Raw genomic sequence first — 21,346 nt, 5'->3', positions numbered from 1 at the left:
TAATAAGTAGACTATAGAGAGAAACTAGTTATCAAAGTCATTTACTTCTTTATTTGCTATTAATTAATTAATAATCATTTAATGGGGTGTTATTCAGAATAATTATTATTATCACGTTACTAAAAGTAGGTGTTATCAGTTTTATTTTGATCTTTAAAATATATATTTTATTGAATATTGTTTTGATTGTTTAAGCGCTTTGTGACCCTGGTCTGGAAAAGCGCTATACAAATAAAAGTGACTTACTTACAATGAAATAGCTACACTAGCGCCATCAAGTGGCCACTGCTGGGATGACATATAGAGAGTGTGTGCGTGCATGTGTAGGTGTGTGTGAATGCTTTCGGACAGAAGATGAACAAAAATAAAGTGACCAAACCAGTGGATTTATTTGAAAACAAGATCAGGGAACATCAAAGTGAAGAGAGCGAGTGAACAGAATACTTTATTAAAATGTTCAATTTAACTAATTGTTTAGTCTTTCTTCAGCTGCTGATATGGAATTATATCATCCTTGAATTCTAGAGTTCAGGTTAGAAAAGTACTATTACTTTGTTTAAATACATGATGTTTATTAGTTTTGTTAAGAGATTTTCCTTCTTTGGTCTGAAAAGTTTCTCTTTGATTCACTGCTTCATAGCAAAAGCGTGACTACCCTCTAGTGGACAAGACAAGTAAAACAACATTCTTGTGGCTCTTTTATAAACCAATACTACTAAAAACATCGTAGTTTTACAATGAACTTTAACATTTAAATGACGTGTTTCCATGCTTTACTTTTAAACTCAGGATCTTAAAAAGTGATTTCAAGACTTTACTGCAGGAATCCACAACTTTCTTTGCATCAGGATCAGTTCAATGTGGAAACTGTTGTCATGGAGCAGACTTCAGAAAACAACCATTACAAATATATAACAACATCAGTAGAAAACATATGAATCATTAGTTGTATCTTTAAAGAGATTTTTCCTCTTAAGGTCAGGATGTTTCAAGAATAAGTCGAGCTGTAAAAATATAAATCATGTATTGAAGTCATTTGAAGTTGATCAAACAGTCTGGAAGGAACATCTTAACATTCATCTTCTTGCTTGATCTGTAATTCCCTTCAAGTTATTTCCCTCTGTTTCTTCTGAGAGTCACTGTGGTAGTCACTCCTCAGTCGCAGCATTTCAAATCTGGCAGGATGATCCAGATAATCCTGATCCTCCATCAAGTTCCTGTTGTTGTTGGACAGTAGGAGGCGCTGCTGTGTGTGAGTCCAGTGAGAGTGAAGACTGAGAGAAGAAGAGACATGAGGTGATGATGGTGGAAGAACAGACGTTGTCTTGACGATCATATACTGATCCAAACGGAGACGAGTCAATGTTCTGTCAACATTCTTCTGAGAACTTGAGAGAAGAACCATGTGACTGAAACATCCCAGAATAATCTTGGATGTCAGATTTGAAGATGAAGTCAGCAGCTAAACTAGCATGTAGCTAACATGAGTCTAGTCTAGTTGTGATGAAGATGTTCAAGTGAACACATGATTCAATATGAAGTGATTCATGTGTGAAATGATGTTTAAAGTGACTCAACATTGTGAGTTGATGATCAAACTCACGTCTGATTTCAAATATTTGACAGAAATATTTCTTTGTTCTCCACTGACAGTCAAACTGAAACAATGTTGATGTTGAAGCTCCTGAAGAGTTTTGGGCTGAAGGTCTTGAAGATTTGGAATCAGAGCTTCACTTGATACTGTAACTGTGAGTCTTTAACATCTGCACGTTTGTTCTGGAATCTTCTTCATCAAGTCCATATCCACAAAGACCTTCAACTGCTGTGTCAGCAGATGAGCTTTGATGTTGCAGTCTCCAGTCTGGACTCTTCAGTCCAGCAGACAGCAGCTCCAGTCCTGGTCCTCCTGGATGATTCCCGCTCAGGTCCAGTTCTCTCAGGTGGGATGGGTTCAATGTCAGAGCTGAGGCCAGAGAAGAACAACCTCTCTCTGAGATCTGACACATTGACAAACTGTAATGAAGGAGAAACACTTTTAGAAACTTATCAGAACCAAGAGGAGATGATGTTCTGACCTGAGAGTCTCCAGGTGACAGTGTGGACTCTTCAGTTCAGCAGACAGCAGCTCCACTCCTGGATCCTGCAGCTTGTTGTTACTCAGGTCCAGTAGAGTCAGACTAGAGGACGGAGAGCTGAGGACTGAGGACAGAAGTGAACAACTTCTCTCTGACAGTCGACAGTAGCTCAGCCTGTGAAAGAGACGAGTTTCATCAACAAGTGACTTTTTCAATTTTCTCTTTGACAAGAATTGAAAGAGTTTATTTAAAGACAAACTCAACTATTTACATTGATAAGATCTTCAGTTGTGGTTTGTTTTTGATTGAATGTGTTCATGTTATGGTTGATTTGATGTTGATGGACCAGATGAAGAGAAACTATGGAAGTATATCAGTGTCATCACAATATTGAATGGTGTCAACCTTTCAAATGTTGAATTCATTTTTTGAATAATTTAATATTAAATAATTAAATAATGTGTATATTGAAGGTGAAATTTATTTTTATTGAATAATAATAATTATGTTTTTAAATGAGTACAACTTTTTTCACAAATACAGTTTATTATTGTAATTAACAAGTATCCTTTTAAATTCATTATGAAAATGTCAAAGTGTTCAAAATCTATTATAAATGCTGGTATGGAATAATAAATTAAAAAACTCGAGATTCAATATTTTTAACAAGTAGCCTTTTTAATTTAATTTTAAAACGTGAAAGTGTTTAAAATCCAATTTATAATATATATTCAAATTATTAAAATAAATGATTCAGAACATAATTCTATGGTTAAAAAAATTATTTGATATTGATATTTTCTTACAACACACTTGGTTGTCACGTCAATACTTCATCTCTCCTGTCCTGTTTGTGGGGGCGCTAATCCTCTAAATGAGGGTGAAGAAGTCGTAACCAGCGGCTGATGAAGATGACGAGTTAACAATAGTGTCAGTACACGATGAGGGCAGCCTACACTGTACAAAAACAAACAACTCACCACACATGAATTTCCTAAATGTTACAAAATAAAAGGTTCATTTCTGGATCTACGACCTGAAAGAATCAATAATCAAACAGAAATATCTTCTTCACATTTGAAGTTAATCTTACAGCAAATGACATCAACTTTCATTGATCTCTTTACATCCACCACACATGATGACTTTAACCACGTCTTTAAAATGATCTTCAATATATGATTTGACTGTTAACTGATGCTTTTACAAAACCATACTTTTTATATGTGTCAGTGAAACTGAGTCATTTATAATTGTATTATTTATCTTCATAATGATTTTATTCACACAGTTGCAACAGTAAATTCAAGTAAAAACAGTAATTTATTGAACACAATTGACTTTGAAATGACTTGTTAATGTGGTTCAGTTAGTCAAAGTCACCACTCTGAGTCTTTTCTCTGTCACAAGACAAATGTATTCATAATTTAATTATACTGACGTGTACAAAATACTTATCAAGTGAACAAAGATCTGCTGTTTTTCTGTTTCTGTTTTAAGTCACCGTTGATGGTTGTTTTGACTCTGTTGGTTTGGACTGTTGCTGAATGAATTGAAGTCTCAGTAAAATACATGACAAACCAAAGTTATTGGCTTCAATGTACATTTTTCAACATATTTAGATTTAAAATAAGCTTTAAGTAATACCTGACATGAATATTTTAAATTAAATACATGCAGTCAGACAAAGAGGGCTATGAAGACGAATTTGTTTTTATTATTTATTTTTATAGAACACATTTCCTGAGAAAAGGACAAGAGTTCATTTTTTGTATGAAACAGTAAAGTTAAATAAAGCTGCATTTTTTTTAATGTAACCTTCGTCGTTTTGTTTCATTCAAGAAACTTGAATTTAAGATGAAGATTGTGTAGAAATCAGGCTCAGAGCTGCTGTGAAGGTCATACATGCTAACTTCAAGTTTATTTTCTTTAAATAAATGTTTTTACACGTTCATTTGTGTATACGCAGTATAATTAATGAGGCCACATGTTTCTACTAATGTCTTCTGAACCAGTGGGCAACAGGTTGAGGGTTCAATTCCAGACTGACCTGACATCCTTTTTCCTGATCATAAAACATGAATCAAAACTCTTCTTAGTCTTTAAACATGTTTACATGTATTTGTGTTGTGTTTCTCTGAGTCCTTCAGAATCTATGTTTTCATCACTGATCCTCTGTCTCACATCAATTGAATGCATCAGGGATGAGAGGGCCCTGACCAAGAAGGATGAACCAATAGCAAATGTTACAGAATAAAAGCGTGTCAGTGGTTGACTTTCTGTCTTCAAGTATTTCATTGGTCAACAGCTGCAGAATGATGAACTCAGCAAAGTGTGTGTGTTTCCTGTCCTTCAGTTGAAGATGAACAAACACAAAAGTTCATTCAGGGAACAAGCCAAGAAAACATTGAGACAGAAGCAGTTGTTAGTGCTGTGATAGTCCCACATTCTGACCACATTCAACTTTGAAATATGTTCTTTTGATTATTATTCATTTTCATTTAAAGCTGACGCTTGTTTGTATCATTACTATGATTTATTAAGATGATATTTTTATAAACTACGTAACATCTTTACCTGCTACACAAACATACAAATGTATCTATGAGCTGCTTCACTGAAGAACAAAGTGATGACAGACTTTGACTCGTGTTTCCACCTCTGACTTTACATTTGAGCTTTGATGATGTAGAAAAGATGATGTTCTGACCTGAGAGTCTCCAGGTGACAGTGTGGACTCTTCAGTTCAGCAGACAGCAGCTCCACTCCTGGATCCTGCAGCTTGTTGTCACTCAGGTCCAGTAGAGTCAGACTAGAGGACGGAGAGCTGAGGACTGAGGACAGAAGTGAACAACTTCTCTCTGACAGTCGACAGTAGCTCAGCCTGTGAAAGAGACGAGTTTCATCAACAAGTGACTTTTTCAATTTTCTCTTTGACAAGAATTGAAAGAGTTTATTTAAAGACAAACTCAACTATTTACATTGATAAGATCTTCAGTTGTGGTTTGTTTTTGATTGAATGTGTTCATGTTATGGTTGATTTGATGTTGATGGACCAGATGAAGAGAAACTATGGAAGTATATCAGTGTCATCACAATATTGAATGGTGTCAACCTTTCAAATGTTGAATTCATTTTTTGAATAATTTAATATTAAATAATTAAATAATGTGTATATTGAAGGTGAAATTTATTTTTATTGAATAATAATAATTATGTTTTTAAATGAGTACAACTTTTTTCACAAATACAGTTTATTATTGTAATTAACAAGTATCCTTTTAAATTCATTATGAAAATGTCAAAGTGTTCAAAATCTATTATAAATGCTGGTATGGAATAATAAATTAAAAAACTCGAGATTCAATATTTTTAACAAGTAGCCTTTTTAATTTAATTTTAAAACGTGAAAGTGTTTAAAATCCAATTTATAATATATATTCAAATTATTAAAATAAATGATTCAGAACATAATTCTATGGTTAAAAAAATTATTTGATATTGATATTTTCTTACAACACACTTGGTTGTCACGTCAATACTTCATCTCTCCTGTCCTGTTTGTGGGGGCGCTAATCCTCTAAATGAGGGTGAAGAAGTCGTAACCAGCGGCTGATGAAGATGACGAGTTAACAATAGTGTCAGTACACGATGAGGGCAGCCTACACTGTACAAAAACAAACAACTCACCACACATGGATTTCCTAAATGTTACAAAATAAAATGTTCATTTCTGGATCTACGACCTGAAAGAATCAATAATCAAACAGAAATATCTTCTTCACATTTGAAGTTAATCTTACAGCAAATGACATCAACTTTCATTGATCTCTTTACATCCACCACACATGATGACTTTAACCACGTCTTTAAAATGATCATCAATATATGATTTGACTGTTAACTGATGCTTTTACAAAACCATACTTTTTATATGTGTCAGTGAAACTGAGTCATTTATAATTGTATTATTTATCTTCATAATGATTTTATTCACACAGTTGCAACAGTAAATTCAAGTAAAAACAGTAATTTATTGAACACAATTGACTTTGAAATGACTTGTTAATGTGGTTCAGTTAGTCAAAGTCACCACTCTGAGTCTTTTCTCTGTCACAAGACAAATGTATTCATAATTTAATTATACTGACGTGTACAAAATACTTATCAAGTGAACAAAGATCTGCTGTTTTTCTGTTTCTGTTTTAAGTCACCGTTGATGGTTGTTTTGACTCTGTTGGTTTGGACTGTTGCTGAATGAATTGAAGTCTCAGTAAAATACATGAAAAACCAAACTTATTGGCTTCAATGTACATTTTTCAACATATTTAGATTTAAAAGAAGCTTAAAGTAATACCTGACATGAATATTTTAAATTAAATACATGCAGTCAGACAAAGAGGGCTATGAAGACGAATTTGTTTTTATTATTTATTTTTATAGAACACATTTCCTGAGAAAAGGACAAGAGTTCATTTTTTGTATGAAACAGTAAAGTTAAATAAAGCTGCATTTTTTTTAATGTAACCTTCGTCGTTTTGTTTCATTCAAGAAACTTGAATTTAAGATGAAGATTGTGTAGAAATCAGGCTCAGAGCTGCTGTGAAGGTCATACATGCTAACTTCAAGTTTATTTTCTTTAAATAAATGTTTTTACACGTTCATTTGTGTATACGCAGTATAATTAATGAGGCTACATGTTTCTACTAATGTCTTCTGAACCAGTGGGCAACAGGTTGAGGGTTCAATTCCAGACTGACCTGTCATCCTTTTTCCTGATCATAAAACATGAATCAAAACTCTTCTTAGTCTTTAAACATGTTTACATGTATTTGTGTTGTGTTTCTCTGAGTCTTTCAGAATCTATGTTTTCATCACTGATCCTCTGTCTCACATCAATTGAATGCATCAGGGATGAGAGGGCCCTGACCAAGAAGGATGAACCAATAGCAAATGTTACAGAATAAAAGCGTGTCAGTGGTTGACTTTCTGTCTTCAAGTATTTCATTGGTCAACAGCTGCAGAATGATGAACTCAGCAAAGTGTGTGTGTTTCATGTCCTTCAGTTGAAGATGAACAAACACAAAAGTTCATTCAGGGAACAAGCCAAGAAAACATTGAGACAGAAGCAGTTGTTAGTGCTGTGATAGTCCCACATTCTGACCACATTCAACTTTGAAATATGTTCTTTTGATTATTATTCATTTTCATTTAAAGTTGACGCTTGTTTGTTTATCATTACAATGATTTATTAAGATGATATTTTTATAAACTACGTAACATCTTTACCTGCTACACAAACATACAAATGTATCTATGAGCTGCTTCACTGAAGAACAAAGTGATGACAGACTTTGACTCGTGTTTCCACCTCTGACTTTACATTTGAGCTTTGATGATGTAGAAAAGATGATGTTCTGACCTGAGAGTCTCCAGGTGACAGTGTGGACTCTTCAGTCCAGCAGACAGCAGCTCCACTCCTGGATCCTGCAGCTTGTTGATACTCAGGTCCAGTTCAGTCAGACTAGAGGACAGAGAGCTGAGGACTGAGGACAGAAGTGAACAACTTCTCTCTGACAGTTCACATCTGCTCAGGCTGTAAAAGAAACGAGTTTCATCAACAAGTGACTTTTTCAATTTTCTATTTGACAAGAATTTAAAGAGTTTATTTAAAGACAAACTCAACTATTTCCATTGATAAGATCTTCAGTTGTGGTTTGTTGTCTGCTTCCTCTCTAATATAGTTCAGTCAAAGTTTCTTTCAAACCTTTGATACCAACTATTGACACGTCATTGATTCATGCTGGACTTTTGAACATCAACAAGTGTTTGATTGAATGTGTTCATGTTATGGTTGATTTGATGTTGATGGACCAGATGAAGAGAAACTATGGAAGTATATCAGTGTCATCACAATATTGAATGGTTTCAACCTTTCAAATGTTGAATCAGTTTTTTTGAATAATTGAATATTAAATAATTAAATGACTTGTATATTAAAGGTTGAATTTATTTTCATTGAATAATAATAATAATATTTTAAATGAGTAAAAGTTTTTTCACAAATATAGTTTATTATTGTAATTAAAAAGTATCTTTTTAAATTCATTCTAAAAATATCAAAGTGTTTAAAATCCAATATAAATGCTGGTATAACAGAGTCACCAGACAAAACCAAAAGAGTACGGAGCTACTTGATCGTACTTTCAGCCAATCATGTGACACATAGACGATCATGTGACGACATCAAAACATCTATTTAGATATTTTCCTGACAATGTGTCAACTTTGTTTTAAGGTGTGGAGTTTAAAAAGTCTTTCACTACATCTCAAGATCAATCTGTGGTTTCTGCCTGTAATAGACGTATCAGTCTGTGTAACAAAAATAATTTAATCAATATTATTTATTTTTTAATTATTATGAATTAGAATATTAAAATCTATGTATAAAAAATGAGTCCATTATTAAATGAAAACCAAATCAACCTTTTAATATTCAGATGATTGAATTAAATTATTCACAAAATAAATCCATGATTAAAAAATTACAACATTTCAATAAAATGAAAATTTAAATTAAATCCTTCAATTCTCTGATGACACTGATCTACTTGCATAATAAACAAACCAAATGTTTTTCAATATTCAGTTCATGAGCTGAAAATAGATTCAACTGCTCTAACAGGAAGTGACATTTATACTGACGTGTACAAAATACTTATTAAGTTAACAAAGATCTGCTGTTTTTTTGTTTATGTTTTAAGTCACCGTTGATGGTTGTTTTGACTCTGTTGGTTTGGACTGTTGCTGAATGAATTGAAGTCTCAGTGAAAGACATGACAAACAAAACTTATTGGCTTCAATGTACATTTATCAACATATTTAGATTTAAAAGAAGCTTAAAGTAATACCTGACATGAATATTTTAAATAAAATACATGCAGTCAGACAAAGAGGACTATGAAGACGAACCCCTTTGTTTTTATTATTTATTTTTATAGAACACATTTCCTGAGAAAACAACAAGAGTTGATTTTTTTTAATATGAAACAGTAAAGTTAAATAAAGCTGGATTTTTATTAATGTAACCTTCGTCGTTTTGTTTCATTCAAGAAACTTGAATTTAAGATGAAGATTGTGTAGAAATCAGGCTCAGAGCTGCTGTGAAGGTCACACATGCTAACTTCAAGTTTATTTTCTATAAATAAATGTTTTGTACACATTCATTTGTGTATACGCAGTATAATTAATGAGGCCACATGTTTCTACTAATGTCTTCTGAACCAGTGGGCAACAGGTTGAGGGTTCAATTCCAGGCTGACCTGACATCCTTTTTCCTGATCATAAAACATGAATCAAAACTCTTCTTAGTCTTTAAACATGTTTACATGTATTTGTGTTTCTCCGAGTCTTTCAGAATTTATGTTTTCATCACTGATCCTCTGTCTCACATCAATTGAATGCATCAGGGATGAGAGGGCCCTGACCAAGAAGGATGAACCAATAGCAAATGTTACAGAATAAAAGCGTGTCAGTGGTTGACTTTCTGTCTTCAAGTATTTCATTGGTCAACAGCTGCAGAATGATGAACTCAGCAAAGTGTGTGTGTTTCATGTCCTTCAGTTGAAGATGAACAAACACAAAAGTTCATTCAGGGAACAAGCCAAGAAAACATTGAGACAGAAGCAGTTGTTAGTGCTGTGATAGTCCCACATTCTGACCACATTCAACTTTGAAATATGTTCTTTTGATTATTATTCATTTTCATTTAAAGTTGACGCTTGTTTGTTCATCATTACAATGATTTATTAAGATGATATTTTTATAAACTACGTAACATCTTTACCTGCTACACAAACATACAAATGTATCTATGAGCTGCTTCACTGAAGAACAAAGTGATGACAGCCTTTGACTCGTGTTTCCACCTCTGACTTTACATTTGAGCTTTGATGATGTAGAAAAGATGATGTTCTGACCTGAGAGTCTCCAGGTGACAGTGTGGACTCTTCAGTCCAGCAGACAGCAGCTCCACTCCTGGATCATACAGGTTGTTGTCACTCAGGTCCAGTAGAGTCAGACTAGAGGACGGAGAGCTGAGGACTGAGGACAGAAGTGAACAACTTCCCTCTGACAGTTCACAACTGATCAGCCTGTGAAAGAGACGAGTTTCATCAACAAGTGACTTTTTAAATTTTCTATTTGACAAGAATTGAAAGAGTTTATTTAAAGACAAACTCAACTATTTACATTGATAAGATCTTCAGTTGTGGTTTGTTGTCTGCTTCCTCTCTAATATAGTTCAGTCAAAGTTTCTTTCAAACCTTTGATACCAACTATTGACACGTCATTGATTCATGCTGGACTTTTGAACATCAACAAGTGTTTGATTGAATGTGTTCATGTTATGGTTGATTTGATGTTGATGGACCAGATGAAGAGAAACTATGGAAGTATATCAGTGTCATCACAATATTGAATGGTTTCAACCTTTCAAATGTTTAATTAGTTTTGAATATTGGAATATTAAACAATTAAATGACTTGTATATTATAGGTTGAATTTTTTTTTTATTGAATAATAATAATAATATTTTAAATGAGTAAAAGTTTTTTCACAAATATAGTTTAATATTGTAATTAACAAATATCCTTTTAAATTTATTATGAAAATGTCAAAGTGTTTAAAATCCAATATAAATCCTGGTATAACAGAGTCACCAGACAAAACCTAAAGAGTACCGAGCTACTTGATCTTACTTTCAGCCAATCATGTGATACATAGACGATCATGTGACAACATCAAAACATCTATTTAGATATTTTCCTGACAATATGTCAACTTTATTTTAAGGTCTGGAGTTTAAAAAGTCTTTCACTACATCTCAAGATCAATCTGTGGTTTCTGTTGCATAAGAAACAAAGCAAATGTTTTTTAATATTCAGTTCATGAGCTGAAAATGGATTCAACTGCTCCAACAGGAAGTGACATTTATACTGACGTGTACAAAATATTTATTAGGTTAACAAAGATCTGCTGTTTTTTTTAAATGTTTTAAATCACTGTTGATGGTTGTTTTGACTCTGTTGGTTTGGACTGTTGCTGAATGAATTGAAGTCTCAGTAAAAGACATGACAAACAAAACTTATTGGCTTAAATGTACATTTATCAACATGTTTAGCTTTAAAAGAAGCTTAAAGTAATACCTGACATGAATATTTTAAGTTAAATACATGCAGTCGGACAAAGAGGGCTGTGAAAACGAACACCTTTGTTTTTATTGTTTATTTTTATAGAACACATTTCCTGAGAAAAGTACAAAAGTTCATTTTTTGTATGAAACAGTAAAGTTAAATAAAGCTGCATTTTTATTAATGTAACCTTCGTCGTTTTGTTTCATTCAAGAAACTTGAATTTAAGATGAAGATTGTGTAGAAATCAGGCTCAGAGCTGCTGTGAAGGTCACACATGCTAACTTCAAGTTTATTTTCTATAAATAAATGTTTTATACACATTCATTTGTGTATACGCAGTATAATTAATGAGGCCACATGTTTCTACTAATGTCTTCTGAACCAGTGGGCAACAGGTTGAGGGTTAAATTCCAGGCTGACCTGACATCCTTTTTACTGATCATAAAACATGAATCAAAACTCTTCTTAGTCTTTAAACATGTTTACATGTATTTGTGTTGTGTTTCTCTGAGTCTTTCAGAATCTATGTTTTCATCACTGATCCTCTGTCTCACATCAATTGAATGCATCAGGGATGAGAGGGCCCTGACCAAGAAGGATGAACCAATAGCAAATGTTACAGAATAAGTCAGTGGTTGACTTTCTGTCTTCAAGTATTTCATTGGTCAACAGCTGCAGAATGATGAACTCAGCAAAGTTTGTGTGTTTCATGTCCTTCAGTTGAAGATGAACAAACACAAAAGTTCATTCAGGGAACAAGCCAAGAAAACATTGAGACAGAAGCAGTTGTTAATGCTGTGATAGTCCCACATTCTGACCACATTCAACTTTGAAATATGTTCCTTTGATTATTACTATTTTTTTTTTTTTTAAGTTGACGCTTGTTTGTTTATCATTACAATGATTTATTTAAATTATATTTTTTATAAACTGCGTAACATCTTTACCTGCTACACAAACATACAAATGTATCTATGAGCTGCTTCACTGAAGAACAAAGTGATGACAGACTTTGACTCGTGTTTCCACCTCTGACTTTACATTTCAGCTTTGATGATGTAGAAAAGATGATGTTCTGACCTGAGAGTCTTCAGGTGACAGTGTGGACTCTTCAGTCCAGCAGACAGCAGCTCCACTCCTGGATCCTGCAGTTTGTTTCTACTCAGGTCCAGTTCAGTCAGACTAGAGATCGGAGAGCTGAGGACTGAGGACAGAAGTGAACAACTTCTCTCTGACAGTCGACAACTGATCAGCCTGTGAAATAATTGAATCAATATTATTTATTTTTTAATTATTATAAATTAGAATATTAAAATCTATGTATAAAAAATGAGTCCATTATTCAATGAAAACCAAATCAACCTTTTAATATTCAAATTATTGAATTCAATTATTTGCAAAATAAATCTATGGTTAAAAATGTACAACATTTCAATAAAATGAAATGTTAAATTCAATCCTTCAATTCTCTGATGACACTGATCTACTTGCATAATAAACAAACCAAATGTTTTTCAATATTTAGTTCATGAGCTGAAAATAGATTCAACTGCTCCAACAGGAAGTGACATTTATACAGACGTGTACAAAATACTTATCAAGTGAACAAAGATCTGCTGTTTTTCTGACCACATTCAACTTTGAAATATGTTCTTTTGATTATTATTCATTTTCATTTAAAGTTGACGCTTGTTTGTTCATCATTACAATGATTTATTAAGATGATATTTTTATAAACTACGTAACATCTTTACCTGCTACACAAACATACAAATGTATCTATGAGCTGCTTCACTGAAGAACAAAGTGATGACAGACTTTGACTCGTGTTTCCACCTCTGACTTTTGTTAGATTCAAAATGATTATACACTATACGTATACGCCATAGTTAAATTAATTCTAAAAAGATAATCAAAATATAAAGTATAAATTACTAGCCTCATCTAAGAGCTTAAACGTTTGAATACACATTCACAACCAACATTTCACTCAGACTGATTTTACACTGTTTCAAGTTTAGCTTGGAGCAGAATTAGAGAAAATCAGCGATTTAGTTGAAGACCTGTCTGTCTGCCCAGTTCACACCTGTAGGCGTGAAACAAAAGAGCAAAACGGAACACACCCAAAAGAGGGGGGCTGGAAGACAAAGGAATCCGCCCACACAACAGGGAAGCAAGGAAGTTACTCTCCAGGTGACCCGAGACTGAAGAAACATGAAAGAACGGAAGAGACGACCCCCTGGACAGGAAACTTTCCCTTAAATAACGAGATGTTCTTTAATGCGGGACCGTCTTTCCCGGAGCTATTGACCTGTAGAGCTGCCGGCAAAGAGCGAGTCCTTTCGATCGTAAAGTTTGTATCTTTGTTTGACTTGAAGCGGCGAATAAACGACCCGTACACTCTGCACCTTTTCTCTCTATAAAGCAAAGTATTAAGACCCGGAAGTGACGTCGTGTTGGAGCGACAGAAACGGACTAGTTTTAATCGTTTTACTTTACATTTGAGCTTTGATGATGTAGAAAAGATGATGTTCTGACCTGAGAGTCTCCAGGTGACAGTGTGGACTCTTCAGTCCAGCAGACAGCAGCTCCACTCCTGGATCCTGCAGCTTGTTGTCACTCAGGTCCAGTAGAGTCAGACTAGAGGACGGAGAGCTGAGGACTGAGGACAGAAGTGAACAACTTCTCTCTGACAGTCCACAACTGATCAGCCTGTGAAAGAGACGAGTTTCATCAACAAGTGACTTTTTCAATTTTCTATTTGACAAGAATTGAAAGAGTTTATTTAAAGACAAACTCAACTATTTACATTGATAAGATCTTCACTTGTGGTTTGTTGTCTGCTTCCTCTCTAATATAGTTCAGTCAAAGTTTCTTTCAAACCTTTGATACCAACTATTGACACGTCATTGATTCATGCTGGACTTTTGAACATCAACAAGTGTTTGATTGAATGTGTTCATGTTATGGTTGATTTGATGTTGATGGACCAGATGAAGAGAAACTATGGAAGTATATCAGTGTCATCACAATATTGAATGGTTTCAACCATAAAATGTTGAATTCGTTTTTTAATAATTTAATATTTAATAATTAAATGACTTGTATATTGAAAGTTGAATTTATTTTCATTTAATAATAATAATATTTTAAACGAGTAAAGTTTTTTCACAAATAGAGTTTAATATTGTAATTAACAAGTATCCTTTTAAATTCATTATAAAAATGTCAAAGTGTTTAAAATCCAATATAAATGCTGGTATAACAGAGTCACCAGACAAAACCAAAAGAGTACCGAGCTACTTGATCGTACTTTCAGACAATCATGTGACACATAGACTATCATGTGACAACATCAAAACATCTATTTAGATATTTTCCTGACAATGTGTCAACTTCGTTTTAAGGTCTGGAGTTTAAAAAGTCTTTCACTACATCTCAAGATCAATCTGTGGTTTCTGCCTGTAATAGACGTATCAGTCTGTGTAAGAAAAAGAATTGAATCAATATTATTTCTTTTTTAATTATTATAAATAAGAATATTAAAATCTATGTGTAACAAATGAGTCAATTATTAAATGAAAACCAAATCAACCTTTTAATATTCGAATTATTGAATTAAATTATTCGCAAAATAAATCTATGGTTAAAAAAATACAACATTACAATAAAATGAAATGTTGAATTCAATCCTTCAATTCTCTGATGACACTGATCTACTTGCATAAGAAACAAAGCAAATGTTTTTCAATATTCAGTTCATGAGCTGAAAATAGATTCAACTGCTCCAACAGGAAGTGACATTTATACTGACGTGTACAAAATACTTATTAAGTTAACAAAGATCTGCTGTTTTTTTTAATGTTTTAAATCACCATTGATGGTTGTTTTGACTCTGTTGGTTTGGACTGTTGCTGAATGAATTGGAGTCTCAGTAAAAGACATGACAAACAAAAGTTATTGGCTTCAATGTACATTTATCAACATATTTAGATTTAAAAGAAGCTTAAAGTAATACCTGACATGAATATTTTAAATTAATTACATGCAGTCGGAAAAAGAGGGCTATGAAGACGAACCCCTTTGTTTTTATTATTTATTTTTATAGAACACATTTCCTGAGAAAAGGACAAGAGTGGATTTTTTTGTATGAAACAGTAAAGTTAAATAAAGCTGCATTTTTATTGATGTAACCTTCGTCGTTTTGTTTAATTCAAGAAACTTGAATTTAAGATGAAGATTGTGTAGAAATCAGGCTCAGAGCTGCTGTGAAGGTCATACATGCTAACTTCAAGTTTTTTTTCCATAAATAAATGTTTTGTACACATTCATTTGTGTATACGCAGTATAATTAATGAGGCCACATGTTTCTACTAATGTCTTCTGAACCAGTGGGCAACAGGTTGAGGGTTCAATTCCAGGCTGACCTGACATCCTTTTTCCTGATCATAAAACATGAATCAAAACTCTTCTTAGTCTTTAAACATGTTTACATGTATTTGTGTTGTGTTTCTCTGAGTCTTTCAGAATCTATGTTTTCATCACTGATCCTCTGTCTCACATCAATTGAATGCATCAGGGATGAGAGGGCCCTGACCAAGAAGGATGAACCAATAGCAAATGTTACAGAATAAAAGCGTGTCAGTGGTTGACTTTCTGTCTTCAAGTATTTCATTGGTCAACAGCTGCAGAATGATGAACTCAGCAAAGTGTGTGTGTTTCATGTCCTTCAGTTGAAGATGAACAAACACAAATGTTCATTCAGGGAACAAGCCAAGAAAACATTGAGACAGAAGCAGTTGTTAGTGCTGTGATAGTCCCACATTCTGACCACATTCAACTTTGAAATATGTTCTTTTGATTATTATTCATTTTCATTTAAAGTTGACGCTTGTTTGTTTATCATTACAATGATTTATTAAGATGATATTTTTATAAACTACGTAACATCTTTACCTGCTACACAAACATACAAATGTATCTATGAGCTGCTTCACTGAAGAACAAAGTGATGACAGACTTTGACTCGTGTTTCCACCTCTGACTTTACATTTGAGCTTTGATGATGTAGAAAAGATGATGTTCTGACCTGAGAGTCTCCAGGTGACAGTGTGGACTCTTCAGTCCAGCAGACAGCAGCTCCACTCCTGGATCCTGCAGCTTGTTGTGACTCAGGTCCAGTAGAGTCAGACTAGAGGACGGAGAGCTGAGGACTGAGGACAGAAGTGAACAACTTCTCTCTGACAGTTCACACCAGCTCAGCCTGTGAAAGAGACGAGTTTCATCAACAAGTGACTTTTTAAATTTTCTATTTGACAAGAATTGAAAGAGTTTATTTAAAGACAAACTCAACTATTTCCATTGATAAGATCTTCAGTTGTGGTTTGTTGTCTGCTTCCTCTCTAATATAGTTCAGTCAAAGTTTCTTTCAAACCTTTGATACCAACTATTGACACGTCATTGATTCATGCTGGACTTTTGAACATCAACAAGTGTTTGATTGAATGTGTTCATGTTATGGTTGATTTGATGTTGATGGACCAGATGAAGAGAAACTATGGAAGTATATCAGTGTCATCACAATATTGAATGGTTTCAACCTTTCAAATGTTGAATTATTTTTTGGGATATTTTAATATTAAATAATTAAATGACTTGTATATTAAAAGTTGAATTTTTTTTCATTGAATAATAATAATAATATTTTAAATGAGTAAAAGTTTTTTCACAAATATAGTTTAATATTGTAATTAACAAGTATCCTTTTAAATTCATTATAAAAATGTCAAAGTGTTTAAATCCAATATAAATGCTGGTATAACAGAGTCACCAGACAAAACCAAAAGAGTACCGAGCTACCTGATCTTACTTTCAGCCAATCATGTGACACATAGACGATCATGTGAAAACATCAAAACATCTATTTAGATATTTTCCTGACAATGCGTGAACTTTGTTTTAAGGTCTGGAGTTTAAAAAGTCTTTCACTACATCTCAAGATCAATCTGTGGTTTCTGCCCGAATAGACCTATCAGTCTGTGTAAGAAAAATAATTGAATCAAGATTTATTTTTTTCAATTATTATAAATTACAATATTAAAATCTACGTGTAAAAAATTATTCCATTATTAAATGAAAACAAAATCAACCTTTTTATATTCTAATTAATTAATTAAATTATTCAGAAAATAATTATATGGTTAAAAAAATACAACATTTCAATAAATTAAATTTTAAATTCTTCAATTCTTCAATTCTCTGATGACACTGAACTACTTGCATAAGAAACAAAGCAAATGTTTTTCAATATTCAGTTCATGAAGTGAAAATATATTCAACTGCTCCAACAGGAAGTGACATTTATACTGACGTGTACAAAATACTTATCAATTTAACAAAGATCTGCTGTTTTTTTGTTTATGTTTTAAGTCACCGTTGATGGTTGTTTTGACTCTGTTGGTTTGGACTGTTGCTGAATGAATTGAAGTCTCAGTAAAAGACATGACAAACAAAACTTATTGGCTTCAATGTACATTTATGAACATGTTTAGATTTAAAAGAAGCTTAAAGTAATACCTGACATGAATATTTTAAATTAAATACATGCAGTCGGACAAAGAGGGCTATGAATACGAACCCCTTTGTTTTTATTATTTATTTTTATAGAACACATTTCCTGAGAAAAGGACAAGAGTTGATTTTTTGTATGAAACAGTAAAGTTAAATAAAGCTGCATTTTTATTGATGTAACCTTCGTCGATTTGTTTAATTCAAGAAACTTGAATTTAAGATGAAGATTGTGTATAAATCAGGCTCAGAGCTGCTGTGAAGGTCACACATGCTAACTTCAAGTTTATTTTCTATAAATAAATGTTTTGTACACATTCATTTGTGTATACGCAGTATATTTAATGAGGCCACATGTTTCTACTAATGTCTTCTGAACCAGTGGGCAACAGGTTGAGGGTTCAATTCCAGGCTGACCTGACATCCTTTTTCCTGATCATAAAACATAAATCAAAACTCTTCTTAGTCTTTAAACATGTTTACATGTATTTGTGTTGTGTTTCTCTGAGTCTTTCAGAATCTATGTTTTCATCACTGATCCTCTGTCTCACATCAATTGAATGCATCAGGGATGAGAGGGCCCTGACCAAGAAGGATGAACCAATAGCAAATGTTACAGAATAAGTCAGTGGTTGACTTTCTGTCTTCAAGTATTTCATTGGTCAAGAGCTGCAGAATGATGAACTCAGCAAAGTTTGTGTGTTTCATGTCCTTCAGTTGAAGATGAACAACCACAAAAGTTCATTCAGGGAACAAGCCAAGAAAACATTGAGACAGAAGCAGTTGTTAGTGCTGTGATAGTCCCACATTCTGACCACATTCAACTTTGAAATATGTTCTTTTGATTATTATTCATTTTCATTTAAAGTTGACGCTTGTTTGTTTATCATTACAATGATTTATTAAGATGATGTTTTTATAAACTACATAACATCTCTACTTTTTAAATTCTCTATTTGACAAGACTGAACTTGTTACATTCATAAAATCACCATCACATATTTTATAAATATTTCAGGAAGGTTTGTCTATATTAGGATCTATTTGTTAAACACGATGACAAACACAACAATCATCAAAGAGTAAATCAAACATTCATGTTTAGTTCATATCATCAGAAATGTTTGAACAACTTACAGAACTTTGTTTGCAGCTTGAACCACCGGCAGAAGCCTCTCAAGAACCTCTTCTGAAGCAGAGTATTTCTTCAGGTCAAACACGTCCAGATGTTCCTCTGAAGACAGTAAGATGAAGGCCAGGGCCGACCATAGAGCAGGAGACATTTGATCAGTGGAGAGACGTCCTGATCTCATCTGCTGTTGGACCTCCTTCACCAGAGAAGTGTCCTTCACTTCATTCAGACAGTGGAACAGGTTGATGATTCTCTCTGGAGACACATCCTCACTTATCTTCCTCTTGATGAGCTCTGCTGTGTTGTGATTGGTCCAGGAGCTACTTCCTGTCTGTGTCAACAAACCCGGAAGGAGACTCTGGCTGGTCTGCAGAGAAAGACCCAGAAGGAAACGCAGGAACAAGTCCAGGTGTCCATTTGGACTTTTTAGGGTTTCATCTATTGCTGTCTGGTAGAACCTTTCTGTTTGACTTTTCTTTTTCAACAATCTTGAAAGTTTGAATTTTTGTTTTTCCAGCAGGTTGACTCCAGAGTTGATGAATGTCTGGTGGACGTGAAGAGCAGCCAGAAACTCCTGGACACTCAGGTGGATGTAGCAGAACACCTTGTCCTGGTACAGTCCTCTCTCCTCTCTGAAGATCGCAGTGAACAGTCCTGAGTAAACTGAAGCTGCTGAGATGTCGATGTCACACTCTGTGAGGTCTGACTTATAGAAGATCAAGTTTCCTCTCTGCAGATGCTCAAAAGCCAGTTTTCCCAGAGACTCCACCATCTTCCTGCTCTCAGGATCCCAAACTGTGTCAGTCCCAGATCCTCCGTCTAACTTCAGCTTCTTGACTTTTAACTGAACCACCAGGAAGTAGATGTACATCTCAGTCAGGGTCTTGGGCAGCTGTCCTGTCTCTGTGCTCTTCAACATGTGCTCCAGAACTGTGGCAGTGATCCAGCAGAAGAGCGGGATGTGACACATGATGTAGATGCTTCGTGACCTCCTGATGTGAGACATGATGCTGCTGGTCTGTTCCTCATCTCTGAACCTCTTCCTGAAGTACTCCTCCTTCTGGAGGTCATTGAACCCTCTGACCTCTGTCACCATGTCCACACACTCAGGAGGGATCTGATTGGCTGCTGCAGGTCGTGTGGTGATCCAGACACGAGCTGAGGGAAGAAGATCCCCCCTGATGAGGTTTGTCAGCAGGACGTCTACTGAGGTGGACTCTGTAGCTTCTATCAGGGGCCGACTGTTGAGGAAGTCCAGAGGGAGTCGACACTCGTCCAGACCATCAAAGATGAACAGAACCTGGAGTCCTTCAAAGCTGCTGAGTCTGGATTCTCTGGTTTCAGGAAAGAAAAGATGAACAAGTTCCATCAAACTCAACTTCTTCTCTTTCAACAGGTTCAGCTCTCTGAAGGTGAAAGGAAAAATGAGATGGAAGTTCTGGTGGGCTTTGTCTTCAGCCCAGTCCAGATTGACCTTCTGTGTCAGGAGGGTCTTCCCAATGCCAGCCACACCCTTCGTCAGCAGTGTTCTGATTGGTCCTTCTCTGTCAGGTGAGGCTTTAAAGAGGTCTTCTTGTCTGATGGTGGTTTCTGGTCTGGTCTGGTTCCTGGTGGCTGTTTCAATCTGTCGGACCTCGTGCTCCTGGTTGACCTGGTCTGTGTCCCCCTCAGTGAAGTAGAGCTCAGTGAAGATCTCATTCAGAGGAGCAGAGTTTCCTGCTTTAGCGACCCCCTCAGACACACTGTGGAACTTCTTCTGCAGGCTCCTCTTCAGTCGTCGTCCACACTCTTCTGCAAGACTTCCTGAATGAAGACATAAGTCACAGAAGATGAGTCACACGAGTCAGAAGATTGTAGAAGGTGAAAATGGAGTAAAATCTTCAGATGTTGTTTTTCATCTTCATCATGTTTGTTCACATGTTCTTACTGCTCCACAGATGCTCGGCCAGATCCTCCTGCTGCAGTGACTGGAACAGAATCACAGAGAAGAAAGTCAGAGTGATAGTGGATCATCTCAAGAACCACAAAGACCAGAAACTTTAACTTGGATTCAGCTGAATGATGATGAACAGAAGGAACCTCTAGGATGAGGACCTCCTCTAGTTTATAAACATACCAGTCGTATGGTTTCCAGTTGTGAGGGATGTTGCTGACCAATGAGAAGCTCTGAGTTCTGATGGTCCACTCTGAGAAGAAGAGATGAAATCAGACTGTAAATAAACTCTTGTCGAGTTGAAGGTTCTGATCATAGGTAAACTAGAAGGTTCCTCTAAAAACCCACATACAGGACCATCTCCATTAGAACTTAAATACTGACAAGCCAAACTGTTTATTTTAAATATAATTTTATAATAATGAGTCTTCTTGGTCTTATTATT

The 21,346-nt window shown here is 34.7% G+C and overlaps 1 protein-coding gene across 2 annotated transcripts in view; it reads right to left on the bottom strand.

The window, feature by feature from the left end:
- Positions 1 to 365: 365 nt before the first annotated feature.
- The window catches only part of LOC148085269 (uncharacterized), a 74,506-nt gene continuing 53,525 nt past the window's right edge, over positions 366 to 21,346 (bottom strand). The window contains exons 15-21 of one of the 2 annotated variants that reach the window (XM_087783440.1): positions 16,359 to 16,532; positions 13,808 to 13,981; positions 10,055 to 10,228; positions 7,498 to 7,671; positions 4,786 to 4,959; positions 2,076 to 2,249; positions 366 to 2,013 (exon numbers count right to left, since the gene is read on the bottom strand). In XM_087783440.1, the coding sequence (XP_087639566.1) occupies positions 1,731 to 2,013; positions 2,076 to 2,249; positions 4,786 to 4,959; positions 7,498 to 7,671; positions 10,055 to 10,228; positions 13,808 to 13,981; positions 16,359 to 16,532 (1,327 nt within the window). In that variant the 3' untranslated portion in view covers positions 366 to 1,730. The remainder of the gene's footprint in view (positions 2,014 to 2,075; positions 2,250 to 4,785; positions 4,960 to 7,497; positions 7,672 to 10,054; positions 10,229 to 13,807; positions 13,982 to 16,358; positions 16,533 to 21,346) is intronic. The other variant, XM_087783441.1, reaches the window with a different exon arrangement.

Source organism: Callionymus lyra, chromosome 2 (assembly GCF_982586985.1).
Source record: "Callionymus lyra chromosome 2, fCalLyr1.hap1.1, whole genome shotgun sequence".
Taxonomy (NCBI): Eukaryota; Metazoa; Chordata; class Actinopteri; order Syngnathiformes; family Callionymidae; genus Callionymus; species Callionymus lyra.
Note: the sequence above shows the minus strand (reverse complement) of the source record. Positions and strands in the feature narration are given on the sequence as shown.